The 15,544-nt window shown below is 42.7% G+C and overlaps 1 protein-coding gene across 2 annotated transcripts; it reads left to right on the forward strand.

Moving 5' to 3' along the window:
* The first annotated feature begins 1,206 nt into the window (after positions 1–1,206).
* CSF2RB (colony stimulating factor 2 receptor subunit beta) lies at positions 1,207–13,543 on the forward strand. Of its 2 annotated transcripts, none has more exons than XM_062602662.1 (14): positions 1,207–1,454; positions 2,258–2,420; positions 3,324–3,450; positions 5,402–5,586; positions 5,893–6,041; positions 6,841–7,012; positions 7,109–7,241; positions 7,343–7,503; positions 8,114–8,259; positions 8,363–8,537; positions 9,101–9,191; positions 9,452–9,521; positions 10,820–10,923; positions 11,207–13,543. In XM_062602662.1, the coding sequence occupies exons 2-14, from the start codon at positions 2,351–2,353 to the stop codon at positions 12,399–12,401; spliced, it is 2,778 nt and encodes a 925-aa protein (XP_062458646.1). In that variant the 5' UTR covers positions 1,207–1,454; positions 2,258–2,350; the 3' UTR covers positions 12,402–13,543. The 2 variants fall into 2 exon arrangements, with proteins under 2 accessions (XP_062458646.1, XP_062458647.1); XM_062602663.1 differs by having other exon boundaries at positions 1,292–1,454; positions 2,325–2,420.
* Positions 13,544–15,544: the final 2,001 nt, after the last annotated feature.

Consider the following 15,544-nt stretch of genomic DNA (forward strand, 5'->3'; position numbering starts at 1 on the left):
AAGAGCTGTAAGATGCACTATAGGCCACATCTGCTTTCCAGGTAGAAAAGTTCTACCTGAAGAATCCATGCATGTTATATTTCAGAGTCAGACAACACATGTTCAGAAGAGACACAGGTTAATGTCTTCTTTCCAATGATGGAAAGTTTTATTTGATGTTGATGTTGCCACTTGAAAGGCATTGTAGCAGTGCTGTTTTGAAGGAGATGAAGCCATATGCAATGATAATGTTAGTCCTGTTACATCTTGTGATACAGAAGAGACTGACGCGTTGTGAGTTTGTAACCTAATTGGCATGCATGGCCTGCAAAGCTGCTGGTGTGCAGGATTACCAGGATTCAACAGAGCCAGTAACATCTGAAGTCTTCCACTGACAGCTAGATCCTGTGATGTAACCTGCAACTCAGCAAGTCTGTTTGAAGATGGAGGAGCTGTTTGAGCAAGGAAGGAAAGGAAGGGAAAATGTCTGGTGGGAAGCAAAGAAACCTTTTTTCTAAGGGTGAGGGGAGATCATACATAGACTTACTGGCTTGTGAAAATCAGAGCAGAAGAATTCCTTTCTGCCTTTATACTGCAATGCAAAATAAATTCTGCCTATATCTTGTGAAGTCGCATATTCTCCTCCTTGTCTGCAGTTTTTATATGCATACCTCCTGATAGTCCCAATGACATGGAATTTCCTCAGCTACTCTCATAAAGCTGGATTTGAAACTGTGTGGCTGCCTTGGACGTTGGACAACTTCAGATCAACTCTTCTCACCAGTTTTCTTTTTCTTCGTCTATATACTATAATACTTATCATTTATTATTAATTGCTGTTAAAATAAGTAAAACAGACTTTAAAAATATTATTCAAATTAAAGGTTTACAGAGGAAAAGGTAGGTCTCCCCACACACACTGTATATGTACAGGTAAACACAAAGTTCAGAATTATCCCTGCCTTGAAGATTGTCTGTAGAGTAAAGCAAGAGCAGCACCAGAGCAAAAAGCAGAGAAATTTTTCTTAATCTTTCTCACTTCTGCTTCAGTCAATCCTCTTTTTTATCTGAAACTACATAGTCCCATGATGTGGTAGCTGTTAACATGCAGATGGGCAATGACAAGCTTCCTTCCCCTCCCTTCCCAGTTAAACAGCTCCATCTAAGTGAGTGCTTTGGGGACTATAAAATAGGAAGTGCGACTTCCTATTTCACGGGCAATTACACAGGCTTTCCTTGAAAGGGTGTGGTCTGCTTCTTTAAAAGTGACATTTGAGGTGCACAGAAGAGGTAACAGCTATTTTGGAGACCTCCTTGCCAAGAAAAGCCTGTGGTTGGTGTATACCTTCTGCCTCCAGTTGTGGTTTTCCTGGTCTCTGCATCAGAGGATTCTGATGCTGTAAGGAGAGGCTGGACAGGGAGAGTCACTCACCAGGTTGAGGAATCACCTTCCTCACAGAGAGCTCTGGATCCAGGTAAGGGAACTGCTTCGTCCCTGGGGAAAGCAAAATGACAGAGTCTGTTGTCATACAACGGCTTTTGAGTCATTACAGGGTTTCTTAGCTGTAATGAGTATTCAAGGCTCAGCCAGCTGTTCTGGTGTAAGGAAGAGGCATTCAGGAGTCTGAAGGTCAATAGGAATTTAAAAGGAGATTTTCTGATGTTCCCCTAAAGTTAAAAGAGTTTTGGCTCTGTAGCATACTTGAGTAGGGTGGTCTGTTTTAAGAGAGCAGTGAGAGATGACCAAAAGGACTTGAAGTTCCAATATCAAACAGTGTAGTCCATGGTCTTTGAACCACTCAGTCTACCCTGGTGCTATTTCTCCAAACTGCAACTTGTTTGGGGAGCAACTGAAAAATAAGCATGTTGAAGAGAAATCTGAAAGTGAATGAATATGGAAACTCAACCCTTATACTTCCCAAGAGCTATGTGGCTGGGAATCAGACTATTAAGGAAAGGTAAAAAAACAGAACACCATTTCTGTTCACTGGGAAGGCTTTAGGCATGAAGAGCAGGAGGATGAGTCAATTTCAAGGCTGAGTTCTCTTCAGGATTGTTTCTAGTTGCTACTCAGCTAAAAGAATCCCTGTATTTCCTTGAAAATGTGCATGTACTTCTTCATTCTTTGCTCATATTGCAAGCTCACGCCATAAGAAAAGATGGATTTTGTCCTACAATAAATACTTGGTAGCAGTTACTTCTAAATGTCACTCCAACATGAAGCCTAAAAAAGTTCCCTAATTTAGTTTTACTTCTGTTTATGTGAAATGAAAACAAGAAGCTCCACAGTAAGCAGAGCAAGAGAGTAACCAGCGGGCAATGAAAACAATTATGTTCTGAATTAGGATCAAGCTTGTACGCAAAGGACAGTATGAACATGAAAGAGATTTTCATCCTTCTCCTGAATCTGTATTTGGCCTTCAGTGTCCAAGACACTAGAGGTGAGTTTAAAATTTATCTTTTCTTTTATCCACACATTATTGCCTTTCTTTTTGTATTTGTCTCCTTCTTTCAGCTTATGCGTTCCCTCATTTTCTGCTTGCTTTTCTGCTTCCTTCTACCACCATCTTCTATGCTGTAGATCTTGATCAAAACCAGGGGGTAGCAGGTGCATGTGCAGACAAGTCACCACAACGTGTATTGGTGGTATGGATATGTGGAATACTGGACAAATAGATGAGATGAACAAGCTGACTGGTAATGAGTAAATAGGAAGGAAGAATAGACCCTGTTAGAGAAAACATAGGAAAATGAAGGGCTGTATGATTCAGATGCCGGTGTACAGGAGTGGAGACAAGTGGACAGACACAAGACAAGGGCTGGGATGCAGGTGGGTACCAACAGCAGCACCCAGATGACTTTATTTTCTTCTTGTGGAATTTCTGACAGAGACCATATGCATACTCATTGCTTGTGTTTCTACGTTTAATGTTGTTCCTCTTCTGACACAATGAGAGATACTTCTCCTTTTCTCTTCTTCTCTTTCTCCTTTTCTCTTTTTTCGTTCTTTCATTATTTCGTTTTCTTTTGCTCTTTTTCTTTCGTTCTTTTTCTTTCTCTCGTTTTTTTTTCTTGTTCTTCTTTCTCCCTCCCCTCCTCTTCCCTCCCCTCCCTTCTCATTCCTTTCCCTTACTTCCCTTTTTTGCCTGTAAAAAGCCCCTCAACCAAGCTGATAGTAGTTCTCAAGAAAAATTATTTGCGAGATCAGACTAATGTGTGCATGTTGACATCTCTGTCATCCAGAGGTCATACCCCAATAGCGCAGCACAGATACCAAATTCAGAGAAAATGTCACTATTTACATTTGAAATCACTGTATCTTTTTTTCCTGAATCCTTTCTCAGAGACCATCCCTATGAAGAGCCTAAGCTGCTACAATGACTACAACTCACAGGTGACCTGTACCTGGATGGAGCATTCAGAGGCTCATGCCCTTGTTGGTATGATGCTTTACCAAAGGGATATTATAATGTAAGTACCTGGAAAGTACTGTGCTGGATAAAAGTCCAAAGGGAAATTGGCTACAACTTGGAATCCTGGGGACCAGCAGTCAGGTTTTCAGAAAGTATGGCCACCTCTCTCTCACTGGATTAAAGTAACAGTTATGCCTTCTTATGAGTCCTCTTCTAGGAAGGGAGGAATGAATAGGGTGTGCTAGTGAAGTTATTCTAATAACCTTTACTGTTACTTTCCCATAATTTTGTTGAGGGATCATATATATGAAGTAAGGTGGGGCAGATAGGTTATTATTAGTGGAGTGGAGAAGATGGTGTCAGAACAAGTATAAGCCTGAGTGTTGTTTATAAACCTAAAAGGGAGGAGACATTCCCCCTGTTGTTTTTCCCATTTAGGAACATCACTGAGAGTATGGTTTTGATCACTTCTGAGAAACATGTATAGGCTCTGTGTCTGTGAGATAGACAAGACTGGTAAGATCATCTGTGGTATCGCTTTTCCTCCCAGAGATACTGGTACGTTTATGACAGTATCTCTCTGTCACATCTGTTTCCTTATAAAAAGGGAAATGCATCACCAGACTATCAGTTGTGAGGATAAGAAAGGACAGAGAGGGAGGAATAGTCATGGCAGAAAGGAAGACAAAGAAGGAAAGCTGAGAGGAAAATGTGTTAGAGTCTGGGGATACAGGAAGGAAAGGAAAGAGAAAGAACTCTTGATTTTATTGTAAAGAAGAGAGAATTAATAGAGCTGAAAGCATCTGAGATCTTTGGAACAGGGCCTTGAAGCTCACACTTCTATGAAAAGATGATATAAAATTACTTGGACTCTTGGAAGATTTTCTGGAATATCATTACATGATGGGAGTGTGTGGCTCATGCAGGAAACATGACTGAAGTGAATTAATCAGACAAGCAGGTATTAAGAGTGGACAGTCACACAGCTGAAATCAAAATGGCCAATGGTTAAACAAGGACAGCTCACAGATGAAGAATAGTTGACTAAATTCCAAACCATAAGGTGCTGCTGATGAATAGATAGAAATACATTCAGGACTTCACGACCCATGGGCTGACTCTTATTTAAGGGTATGCACTTGTAGGGTCAGTCCCACCCATACTTCAGGAATATATCCCTGGTTTCCTTGCTAATACCCAAGTTTTAAAAATAGCAATAGCACTGAATAACGTTTGCTGACATATAGCTGGCTAGGAGACTCTATCCTATCCTGGAAGACAATATTTGGCTTTAGATATGCACAACTTAATGTTTCTCATCTGAACTGGAACAATCTAATACGCTGGGCATGAAGCCACCAGCACAAACAAGATTCCAGAGGGCACAAAAGAAGCCACACATCTCTCCAGCAGCTCTGGAGCAAGCACACAAAGCTTATCCTCTCCTGTCTATTTTAAAATATTGCTTCTAATTTTCATGATACTCCTTGGCCTGGAGAAAGGCTATCTAAAAGAATGATTAACATTCTGGCTGGGATCCTTAATGAATAAGTAAGGTCCCTTGGCAGAGCAGAACTGCTGAGGATAGAGAAGCACATTCTGGCTGGAGAAAGTTTTCTAAGTGCCTTTCTGGGACTGCAAAATGAACATCTTCAAGAAGATAAGGATCATCAGAGACTTCACTGTGTTTCACTCCCGATAAAAGGTGCATTTCCATGACATTATTTTTCATTTCCTCGCACAAAACCTATGAGATTATGTGGAGTTAGGCTAAACAAATAACAAAAATAGACTGGTACCAGAAGATAACATTCTGCTGCACAACCTTGAAATGGGATGGCATTTGACAAAAATGCTGGTGTTAAGCAAAACAGGACTAATAGATACAGTGAAAAGAGGATATGAGTAAATTATAACAGAATGGAATGGAATTGGTTTCTAGCACTTAATTTAGCATTAACTATAGGTCTCTGAATCAGATCTTTATAGATCACTTTTTCTATACACAGGAACAACAAGGAAATGTTCTGCAAACACCAGAGAGAAAATGACTTAAATGAAGTGCCAGACTCCTATGTGCACTGGGTTTGTTGTAATGCTACAGATGATTTTGGAATAGGAGTGAATTATACTTACAGCTTCAAACCTAGAAAGATGCTTCAAGCAGAACTTACTCTTGATCTTTTCCAAAATGGTAAGCATTAAAGACCAGATTCTCATTTTTCCAATGAACATCAGGGATCATTGCGTTTCAGTCAGAAAGTGAATTCCACTTCCATTGTGAAAACTGCCAAAGAGTTCCACGTTGAGAGGATGGGGTGGGGAAGGGAGAGGGCAAGATTAGGGGAAAATCTGGAGCTGGAGGGGAGACTCAAGCAGGAAGTACTTGGTGTGGCAGGGATAAAACATTCTGGAAATAGAGAAGCTTACCTAGGTGTTTTCTTCTCCTCTTCATGTCCTTGTCCTCACTATCTCCTCTCATGGGTTGTACCTTCACCAGTTCAGACCCTCCCACCTCAAAACCTCTCGGTCAACTTGATGACATCAGGAGACTTCTTGCTGACCTGGAAAGCCGCTGATGGAAGCCAAGGGCTGGGCAACACACTGGAGTATGAAGTCACCTACAAGAGGGACTGGGAGCCCTGGGAGGTAAGAGCAGAGGAGCCGGGCTGTCCTGCTTTGGGCAGTAAGGAAGCTATGGTAGAAGCTGTGCAAATGAACAGCCTTTCCATTCTCAGGCTCTATGAGGAGATGCCACAAAGGTAGTTTCAGGTCAGGCAGAAGGGGCTGTCTTTCTGTTTGCAAGAGACTTACCCAGTGAAACACCATTTGTCCTGAGCTGAGTGCAAAGATCTGTTCTTCACTGACAAAAATGCACTGCACTTGGGGTTTGATTTGAAATTGATTTTGCCCTGAATCCCTCCCAAATGGAATTAAATCACAGTCTAATAGAAGCTTGTGGGTTCATGTGAGAAAATGGCAAAATGCATTTGAAGCTGCTTCCCTTTTCAGAAGGATATGTTTTGGGCTTCAGTTTTTAAGAGTCCTTATTCTTTGCCCTATTGTTTCCCCTCATGTGCTTATGTTTCTGTTCTGTACCTGTCAGTGTGACCTTTTGTTTTTAAGTGAAGTATCTTGGTCAGATTGCCATAGAATTCTGCACAGATCAGTTGTCAGTTATGAACTTGTGTAGCTAGTGCAGAATATGGTTTGGACTCTGCATGATCAGGGTACTGCCTGTGCCATGCTGACAGCATGCACGCTGAAGCCTCTCTAGTATGAGAGCAGGGAGCACTGCATGGCAGCATGTGCATGGACCATCATCTGAGGCACTACTTGGAGGTGCAGCGTGGCAGTTTCTCTCTTTCCCTGTCTTCCCTCCACTCTTCCATTCCCCAACTCTCCAATATCCTCCCTCTCCACTCTCCAACCTTTCCCCCTACAACAGAAAGCTGCCTCGCTCTTGCTCTCCAACACCACACGGTGCCATCTCAGCCACAAGGACCTTGTCCCAGGGAGCAGCTACGCTGCCCGTGTGCGAGCCAGACCAGGGCGAGACAGTGGCTTCTCTGGGAAGTACAGCGAGTGGAGCATGAAGGTGTCATGGGAGACCCCTGAAGGTAACATGGGATGGAGTGGGGCTATGCAGGGGTGGAAGCATTGGTTGAGAAGCCAGACCTTCCCTGTCCCTTACCTTGCTCTCATCTTCTCTGAAGGTGACCTTCAGCCCAGGAACCTTCGCTGCCTCTTCAATGGTGCAGATACTCTGACCTGCAGCTGGGAAGTGAAGAAAGTGATCACTACCTCTGTCCTCTTTGGCTTGTTCTTTAGGGCCACTCCGACATCAGAGTATGTGCTTGGCCCATGGCAGCATGTCTGTGCCTCTCCCATGAACTTTCTGCTCTATCCCATTCCCCCAGTCTCAGCACAACCTCTTTTTCTCCCCTCAGAGAAGAGGAATGCTCTCCTGTGCATGAGAAGGCTTTGCCTCATGTTCCATATGTGGTCCAAAGCTGTGAGATCCCTGTTAGCAACTACAGCAGTCAGAGCCAGTACCATGTGTCTGTCCAGGTCAAGACGGAGGAGAAAGTGTTTGAAGCCTACAAGAGCAGTGAGTTGCTGTATTGTTTCTTACATTTGCTGGCTGTTTCTTGGAGACGTGCCTGTCTGAGTGAGTGTGGCTGAGAACACTGGTCATGGGGAGAAGCAGGTGGGAAGAGGAAAAGACTGGGACTGATGAAAGGAACTGGACTCTGGAGGCACTGGATGGGGTAGGACTCCTCTGCTGAATAAGGTTTGTTAGGTGGATCATCTCTGCCTGGGTGTATCTGGAGGTACTTGGTGCTCTTTTCATAGACTTAAAGCTGGGGATGCTCCTGCAGTGGGAGAAAATATCAGGCAGTAGCTCTCAGAGAGCTGGAAATCTCTGTAAATGTGGTGGACCAGCACAGATGTTTCAAATATTGCTTTGCTGCTTTTCTGTACACAGGGAGTGCTGTCAGCATTAATGGATATGGATTTTCTGCTATTTAGTGGCCTATTGGTTTATGTATTTGACTAGAAAATGAAGATGCAGGGAATTAAGAAGTGTTAAAAGGCTGAGACCTCCTACACTGCATGAAACAAAATTGTTTTCAGTCTCTGGAAATTGCTCACAGTGGTGAAAGGAAGTGCTGGACCGATACGTTGGTAAATACCCTGATACATTCTGTGTGTTCCAGTTAAGGTGCTGCCACCTGCAAATGTATCAGTTACAGCGACAGAGAACAAAGAGTATGAACTGAGCTGGATAAAACACACTTTGAGATACAACTTCATAAAACAGAGATACCAAGTTGAGTACTGGGAAAACAACCAACATAAAAAGGTAAGTCTTAGAAAGTGCAGGAGGCCTGGATTTCTCCTTACTGGACAAATGGGAAAGACGGTTTCTCTCACCTTCACCATTTGTGCTTCTTTTTTCTTCCCAGACTCTCCAGAAGTTAAATATCAACAATGATGAACCTCCCTTCATCTTCACCCTGCAGATGTTGTCATCTTCTACAGAATATAGGGGGAGAATGCGTGCAAGGGTGAATACACCTCTGGATTACGAGGGGCCTTGGAGTGAATGGAGTGAGGAGTTCACCTGGAAGACTGAGAATGGTACTTTTCATGCAGGCTGCTTCAATAAGGTTTTGTGGGCTGTAAATGGCTGAAATATCTCTATAGAAAACTACATTATCTCAGCGGTGGTTAAAGTTAGGTCCAGACATGAGCTATCTGGGGCTGCTTAACAAAGTGGCTGTTCTGTCTGCATCCTTGCAGTACAGCAGCAGTGTAAATGAAGGAGCTGAGTAGGAATGACCTTTTAAGCTTCTTTGCTACTTCTCTCATACAAGGTGAGTACAGTTTTCCAAACAGAGAATCAAGCAAAGATCCTGACCAAAAGATCATCCTTGTTTTCTGATTCGAGCAGCCCATTCTGCTATCAGTGACTGAAGAGCCCAAGACTGCAAGAAGACGGAATATAAGCCATCAAGTCTTTTATACAGTAGAGTGACTATAAGATTGCATAAAGCACACAGTAGAGCCTACTGGAGATGAAATCTTTACTTATTTTTGCTGTTTGTGGACTTGGAGGCAGAATGCCCACACCAGAGTGAAAACCTGTAATGGTAAGCCGCCACTTTGAAGGTGGATACTTATTTCTCTTTTCTCTGTTTCAGTTTTGCCACCAGTGGTTCTCCCAGTGATGCTCCCAGCTCTCATCATCACTTTGCTAACAGCTGCTTATTGCAGCTATAAGTGTTTCCTCAGGTAAGCTTGTGTTGTGAGGTTTAGCAGTGTGCTGCCCATGTGGGTGGCATAAAGGCTGAGGTACTTCTTGTCCCCCATGAGAGAGAGGTCTATTTGGAGATGTGCCTTGGTGTGCAATGGGCAGCCTTGTGCATGTCTGTGCAAGGGTGAGAGCTGGGTGCTGGCAGTGTCTTGCTGTGCAGAGCAGCTTGGTGTTTGGGGTGCAATCTATTATGGTTGAATGTTGAGAAGCAAATCCGGAAAACTTTGTTTTGTTGCAGGAAGAAGAAAATGTGGGAGGAGAAGATTCCAAACCCCAGCAAGAGTCTCCTGATCCAGAGCTACCTGGGGGTAAGAAGGACCTGTACCTTGAAGGGTTCATTATTTCTGTATTTCAGGAGTTCAGATATTCTTAGGAACTCTTACTGTGTCCACAATGAACAGGTATTTTCTTTAGTCTATGCCTTATTATTAGAGAAGTTCTGGTCATATTCAACATAAGTCAAGCACAACACAAAGTCTACTGCTAGACGAAGAAGTCTAGCTTCAAGGCAGCAGGAACCATCAGACTCATAAAGACCTTCGGTAGATGATCAAGAGGGGTCCTGCCGTAACATCCACTAGGTCCTTCAGAACTCTAGGATGAATCCCATCAAACCCATGGACTTATGAACATTCAGCTGATACAGTCAGTCCCTTAGAGTTTCAGTGTCCACAAGCAGAAAGTCACTGCTCCCACACTCATGGTCCTCTGACTCAGAGAACTAGACAGCCAAAGGTCTATCAGTATTATTAAAGACTGAGGCAAAATAATCCATTGAATGCCTCTGCTTTTTCATCATCCCTATTAGTCAGGTAACCATCATCAACAGGTATTGGTCTAATGTTTTCTTTAGATCTCCTTTTGCTAGTAACGTACTTAAAAAAGCCCTTCTTGTGTCTGATACAACACTGGCCAGCTTCAGCTCTTGGAGCTTTGGCCTTCCATGCTTTCTTCCTGCACATATGAACAACAGCTCTGTAATTTTCCTGTGAAGTTTGACCTTGCTTCCACAGATCATACAATTTCTTTTTCCTCTTGGTCTCCAGAAGGAATTCCCTGTTCAGACAAGGTGGTTGTCTGGCCCACTTGCTTGACTTATGAGGCACTACCACTGTGCTTTTAAAAGGTGGATTCTAAAACTGGCTCTCACTTGTGGACTCACAAGCCCTCAAAAGTAGATTCCTAGGGAAGACTTTAAAGTAGCTCCCCAAATAGCTTACATTTTGCTGTCTTGAAATCCGGGTAGCAACTGTGCTGTCCTTTTTCTTATTACTCTGAAGATTTTAAACTCGATCATTCATGATCACTGTGGCCAAGAGAGCCACCTACCATCACACCTCCTACTAGTCCTTCTCTGTTCACACATAACAAGACTGGGAGGGCATCTTTCCTTTTTGACTCACTGAGGACTTGTAGTTTTGTCACTGGTAAGGCAATATAGGTTTGAAGTAAGCGTCTTCTGGAAAACAGAACAGACCTTCTAGTGGAGCTGTATCCTTGTTGCCAGATGCTATAGGCTCTCCTTTTTGTTTTCCTTGTCCATGGTTCTTGATTCTACTGCCAGTGAGACACTGCTCTTTTGCCATGTCTGCTTTTTCATTTTCAGAAAGTGCATTTAGGACACAGGCCAACAAGCAGCCAGCTGGACTTCAACAAATGCAGTCTTTCAGAGAAGATGGAGCAGGCTAGCTTCCTTCAAGTTGTGGACAGGTAAGTGAACAGCACATTGCAGTGACACTGTGGCTGAGAGTCTCGAAGAGCTCCCTAAGTCATGGCAGGATATAATCAAATGTTCTGTCACTAGAAACTCTATTCAAGTTGATTTTGGGCAGGGGATACAATTTTTTGCTATGTGGATTAGTCTGCTTCTCCAAGAAAGATTTTTTCCTAACCCTATGTGTAACTGTGTGTCTTTTCAACTAAACTTGTTTTATATTTGATGTTTGCCACAATAATATCTCTCATGAGCAACTTTGAACTTTCCCACATTTAGGCAGATGAAGACTTCGACAGAGTGTCCTGAAGAGCAGGCTAAAAAGACAGATATTTCCCCTGTGGCACTGGACCTACAAAACTCATACCATGCTTTAAATGAGACAGAGCATGCCCTAGTTGTCTGCTCAAGTCAGGCTGTTCATCATTCCTTTCCTGTTTCAAGGAGGAGTAGTGCTGATGCAGGTATTGCTTCCCAGGCAGCAATCCGTTGCTTGGCTTTCAATGGTCCGTACTTGTACTGCCCTGTGGCATCCTCCCAGCCTGATATGCATCAGACCTTGGAAAAGGACCCAGTGGGACTTCGTGAGAAATCAGTTTCCCTTCAGTATGTGACCCTACCAAAGGAAGACTATCCACAGTCTCCACAGAGGCAAAACCAGCCAGGAAAAGGTCCTCCACAGCCCTTCCTGCTCCCAGCTGAGAAGGAAATGATGCAACACCCCGATGATGAGGAAGAAGTCTCACCAGCCCCACCAGCCTGTGGGGAAGGCACAAAAGTGAGAAAAGAACAGAAATCTCCAGAGGCTCTTGGCTGTATCACATCTCCTCAGCTGTGCCCCTTGGAGTACATCACCACAGAGAGCCTGTCACTGCCATCAGCCAGCGGCTCCACTCATCCACCGCTTGTCACTGCTGGGGAGCTGCCCTTTGACTCAAAGGAGTCCCAGAGCCCCAGTGACTGCTCTGGCCATGAGTCTTCTCCTGGGAAAACCGGTGTCATGGCCCCATTTTCAGGTCAGTCACCAACCTCTTCTCCTGAATTGCACCCGGATACATTTGGAGACTATCTTGCTGTCCCTGTAGATGTCCATGGACATTCAGATCCCTCAAAGACTTGTTTGCCTGTCCTACAGAAGGGAAATGATCTTCCCAAAAAGCAGCTTTTATCAGGGGGTAACTTGGTGGTGTTAAACCCTGACAGCACTGAGCCAGTTTTCCTCTGTCAGGTTGGTGACTATTGCTTCCACAGCTTAAAACCCAGTGGGAAGATGGATGTCAGTCAGGAAGACCACCAAGTCAAGAAACTTTCTGAAGTCAAGACACCACCTGAGAAGTCTGTATCTGATGATGAATCCATTACTGGCAAGGAAAAGGCTGTATCAAAAATGCAGGCTATTCAGCTTTTCAAAAACCTGAAATCAGATGATTACTTTTCCTGGCAGCAATCTTTGGGGATCACAGAAACCCATTAAATGGGCAAATGTTAATGAATACCAAAGATACAGGTAACTGAAAGAAGTTCCAATTACCTGATGGAAATGAACCCCCAAACCTAGGAATAAATAAATACCAGTTCCCTCTTTGAGCTTCCAGTGCAATGTGTTGAAAGGCCTGAAGTAGCTCAATATCCTTCTCAATGACCTTCACAGATTTGGCATGGAAGACAATCCAAATATTGCCCTTTGGTATTTTTGCAAACTTTCTGTCTTATCCACAAAGAGCATTTTATCCTCCTCATGATCCTGTGACAGATCACAGTCATCTTGCAATGGTACCAGATTGCCTGAGGCAAAACTTGGAGGCAGGAAATGCAGACTTAGCAGCATAAAATGTTATCAGAAGAAGACAGGCTTGGAAACCTTGGAAGGAAACTTATATTCTTGAGAGCAATTTTGTTGAACTTCTGTGTGTGTATAAAATAGATCTTAGAGTCACCAAGGAGCTTCCATATCTCTACCTTTCCACTACCGGCATGACATGGGTATTGTCTAAGGTGAAAGAAAGCCAGACAGTAATAGAAGGGTAAATAAAAAATGAGAAAAAATTGTTGAAGTCCAGGACACCTTTCTCAATGTTGAAGTTGAGTATGGAATATTCTAAGGGTAAGAAGAGAACATTACTGGGATACATAAAGTAGGCTGTAGAGAACCATGAGGGGAACAATACATTACTGAAAGAAAATCCAAGGGCTCACAGGGCGCAGTGAGTGGAAGAGAAGGGGGCAGGTAACAGAAAATGACAGGTAAGAAATGTTGTGAAGGTACACAAGTCTCTATCTGCTGGGGTTTCTCTATTTCTAAGTGTTAAAGTACTGTATTTTCCTTTAAGTTCATTGGCTGTTTATGCATGATATAATTACTCTATTTATATTCTTCTTTTCATTTTTTCTTCTTCTGAGAAAAAAGCTGTGTTGAGAAAGAGGAGCCATTTCCCCCCCCCGTTCTGCTGTAAAGAAAGTGGTGCAAAGTAAGAGCATTTGTTCTGAGCTGCCACTGTGTGATAAGTAAAAGGCTTTGGTTTCATAGCTGAAGGGGGGCTTGCATTCCAAAAAATCGTGTTTCTTTTTTCAATTATAATGTGTGTACTAATAAAAAATATTATTTCTTCCTATAAATGTTCCCTTCCATATGTTAAGGGCATTGTGGTTTCGATATCATTACTATTAGCTCAACTGATCTGGCCTCAAAAAGTTCTGTAGCTTCGGCTATGTCACCTGTGAGGTAGGATGTTTCGTCCTGATTTTGCCGTATTATTTCACAGAGATAATGGGAAGGAGCTTTGTGTTTGTGCCAGCTGATTCCTCCTGCTGGGGTAATGGGACAGGGCTGATTCAGAATTGCAGTAAAATGCATTGTATTTTTTTTCAGAATTTAAATCTTTCTAAGTACCATTCCAAATCTGAAAGGTGAGCAAATTCAGCTTGGTGTTCTTCATAGCAAAAGGCAAGCAGTTGCAGTCTCTGATAGAGAACACCAACGAACACTTTAAGGGATTTTCAATTTAGTCTTTTCCTAATCAGTGGATTTTTTTGCTAGTCTCTTCTTTGGCCTTTTCTGAGTGGCACAAACAATTTCTTCCAGGCTGTATGACTGCGCTCTATCTAGGCAGGTACTAAAAGGAGATATTCAAATTCATATGCAAATTTGGTATCTGGATTCATATTTTTGATATGCATCATTTTGCTAGACCCTGAATTGCTGTGGTTTTATTAATCAGGAATAATAGCTTGTGGAAGAACTTTTATTTAGCTCAGTGGCTTTCGGATGAAGCTCGTTTGCATTGTGATCAGTACTCACATACTCAGTGAACAGCTATCCATTCCTCCTGTCTTCTACACTTCACTGGGCATTTGCAGAAGCTGCTTTTTGGAGACAGGATTTACACATACAAGAATACTTGTATCATATCATGATATCATATCATATCGTGACCCCACAGAGCAGATATTATGATCTGAAGACCATCTCAGGAGCCTGGAACTTCCAGAGTAACATGCAATTGACAGGATAGGGGAGCTAAACAGTGGTTTTCTTTTGCAACTATAATAATAGTTTTAGGCAGAACGAGTTTCTGCTCTAGGGACTCATTGTTCAATATCCACCGAAGCATCATTTAATAAAATATGTACTGAACATTGGAAGCAGAGGTCATATCTCAGAGCTCTGCAGTACCAAAGGAATCCACTTCTTACTGGGTTATAGAATCAAAGCTGCTACAAATCTACAGTTCTCTTCTGCATGAGGTCCAGCTGCAGTGGGGGTGGTAAAAAGCATTGTACAATCCTGTAGCCTGGTGATTCAAGACTTAGGAGCTGTTGTGAGTGCCAGGTCTTCAACTTCCTGATCACTACCTTGAGCCACAGATTTACTGTGCAAAAGGAGTTTGCTGCTACCTTCTCCAGCGCTAAGTTCTGATATGCAGGAGAGAAATCATCATTCTGATGATTCAGGAGTCAATTATGACATGCTCCTCTCTGCAGGGCTTCCTTCCCACTAAGTAGTTCCAGCTCTGATATACAGTTCTCGCCTGTATATCAGAGTGATGATTCGCCAGTGTCTGCTGTAGAGCGAAGAAAGGAGAGGTAAGCATCTCAATACTGTAAATCACATTTTACAACTCTGTTTACATTCAAAACACAGTTATGAAATCATTGCAACCCTTTCATTATGGTATGCTCAAACACCAAAGACATTACTTATGTTTTAACAGCAGGCATTTTTCAATTCATTGTTCTAAGTAATCAGTTTATTATTCCCTTATCATAATCTTCCTCAACCAGAAACGTGTTACCTGAATTTGCATGAGATTAGGGAAGCAAGTATATTGTGACCTAAATAGCTGTAATTAAGATCCTGGTTGAGCTGTTGCTCTGTTTCTGTTGGCTTGGGGGTTGTCTTTTATGTAAGAAAGGAAAACTGATCTGAATGGTTTGCTGAGAAAGGAAGCCTGCAGTGAAAAGCCCTCAAAAACCTCAGGGAACAATAGCTGGAGAATTTCTGAGAACCCTGCATCTCTGCATGGTAATGAAAAACAAACCCAACCTATCCTGCCAGTCGCTGTGTAGTTTCTTGTTCATTCAGTCAAACACATTTGTACAATCTTACTTCCATACAGC

This window comes from Pezoporus occidentalis, unplaced genomic scaffold, assembly GCF_034315485.1.
Source record: "Pezoporus occidentalis ecotype Australia unplaced genomic scaffold, CSIRO_AGI_Poc_V1 ctg78, whole genome shotgun sequence".
Classification (NCBI taxonomy): domain Eukaryota; kingdom Metazoa; phylum Chordata; class Aves; order Psittaciformes; family Psittacidae; genus Pezoporus; species Pezoporus occidentalis.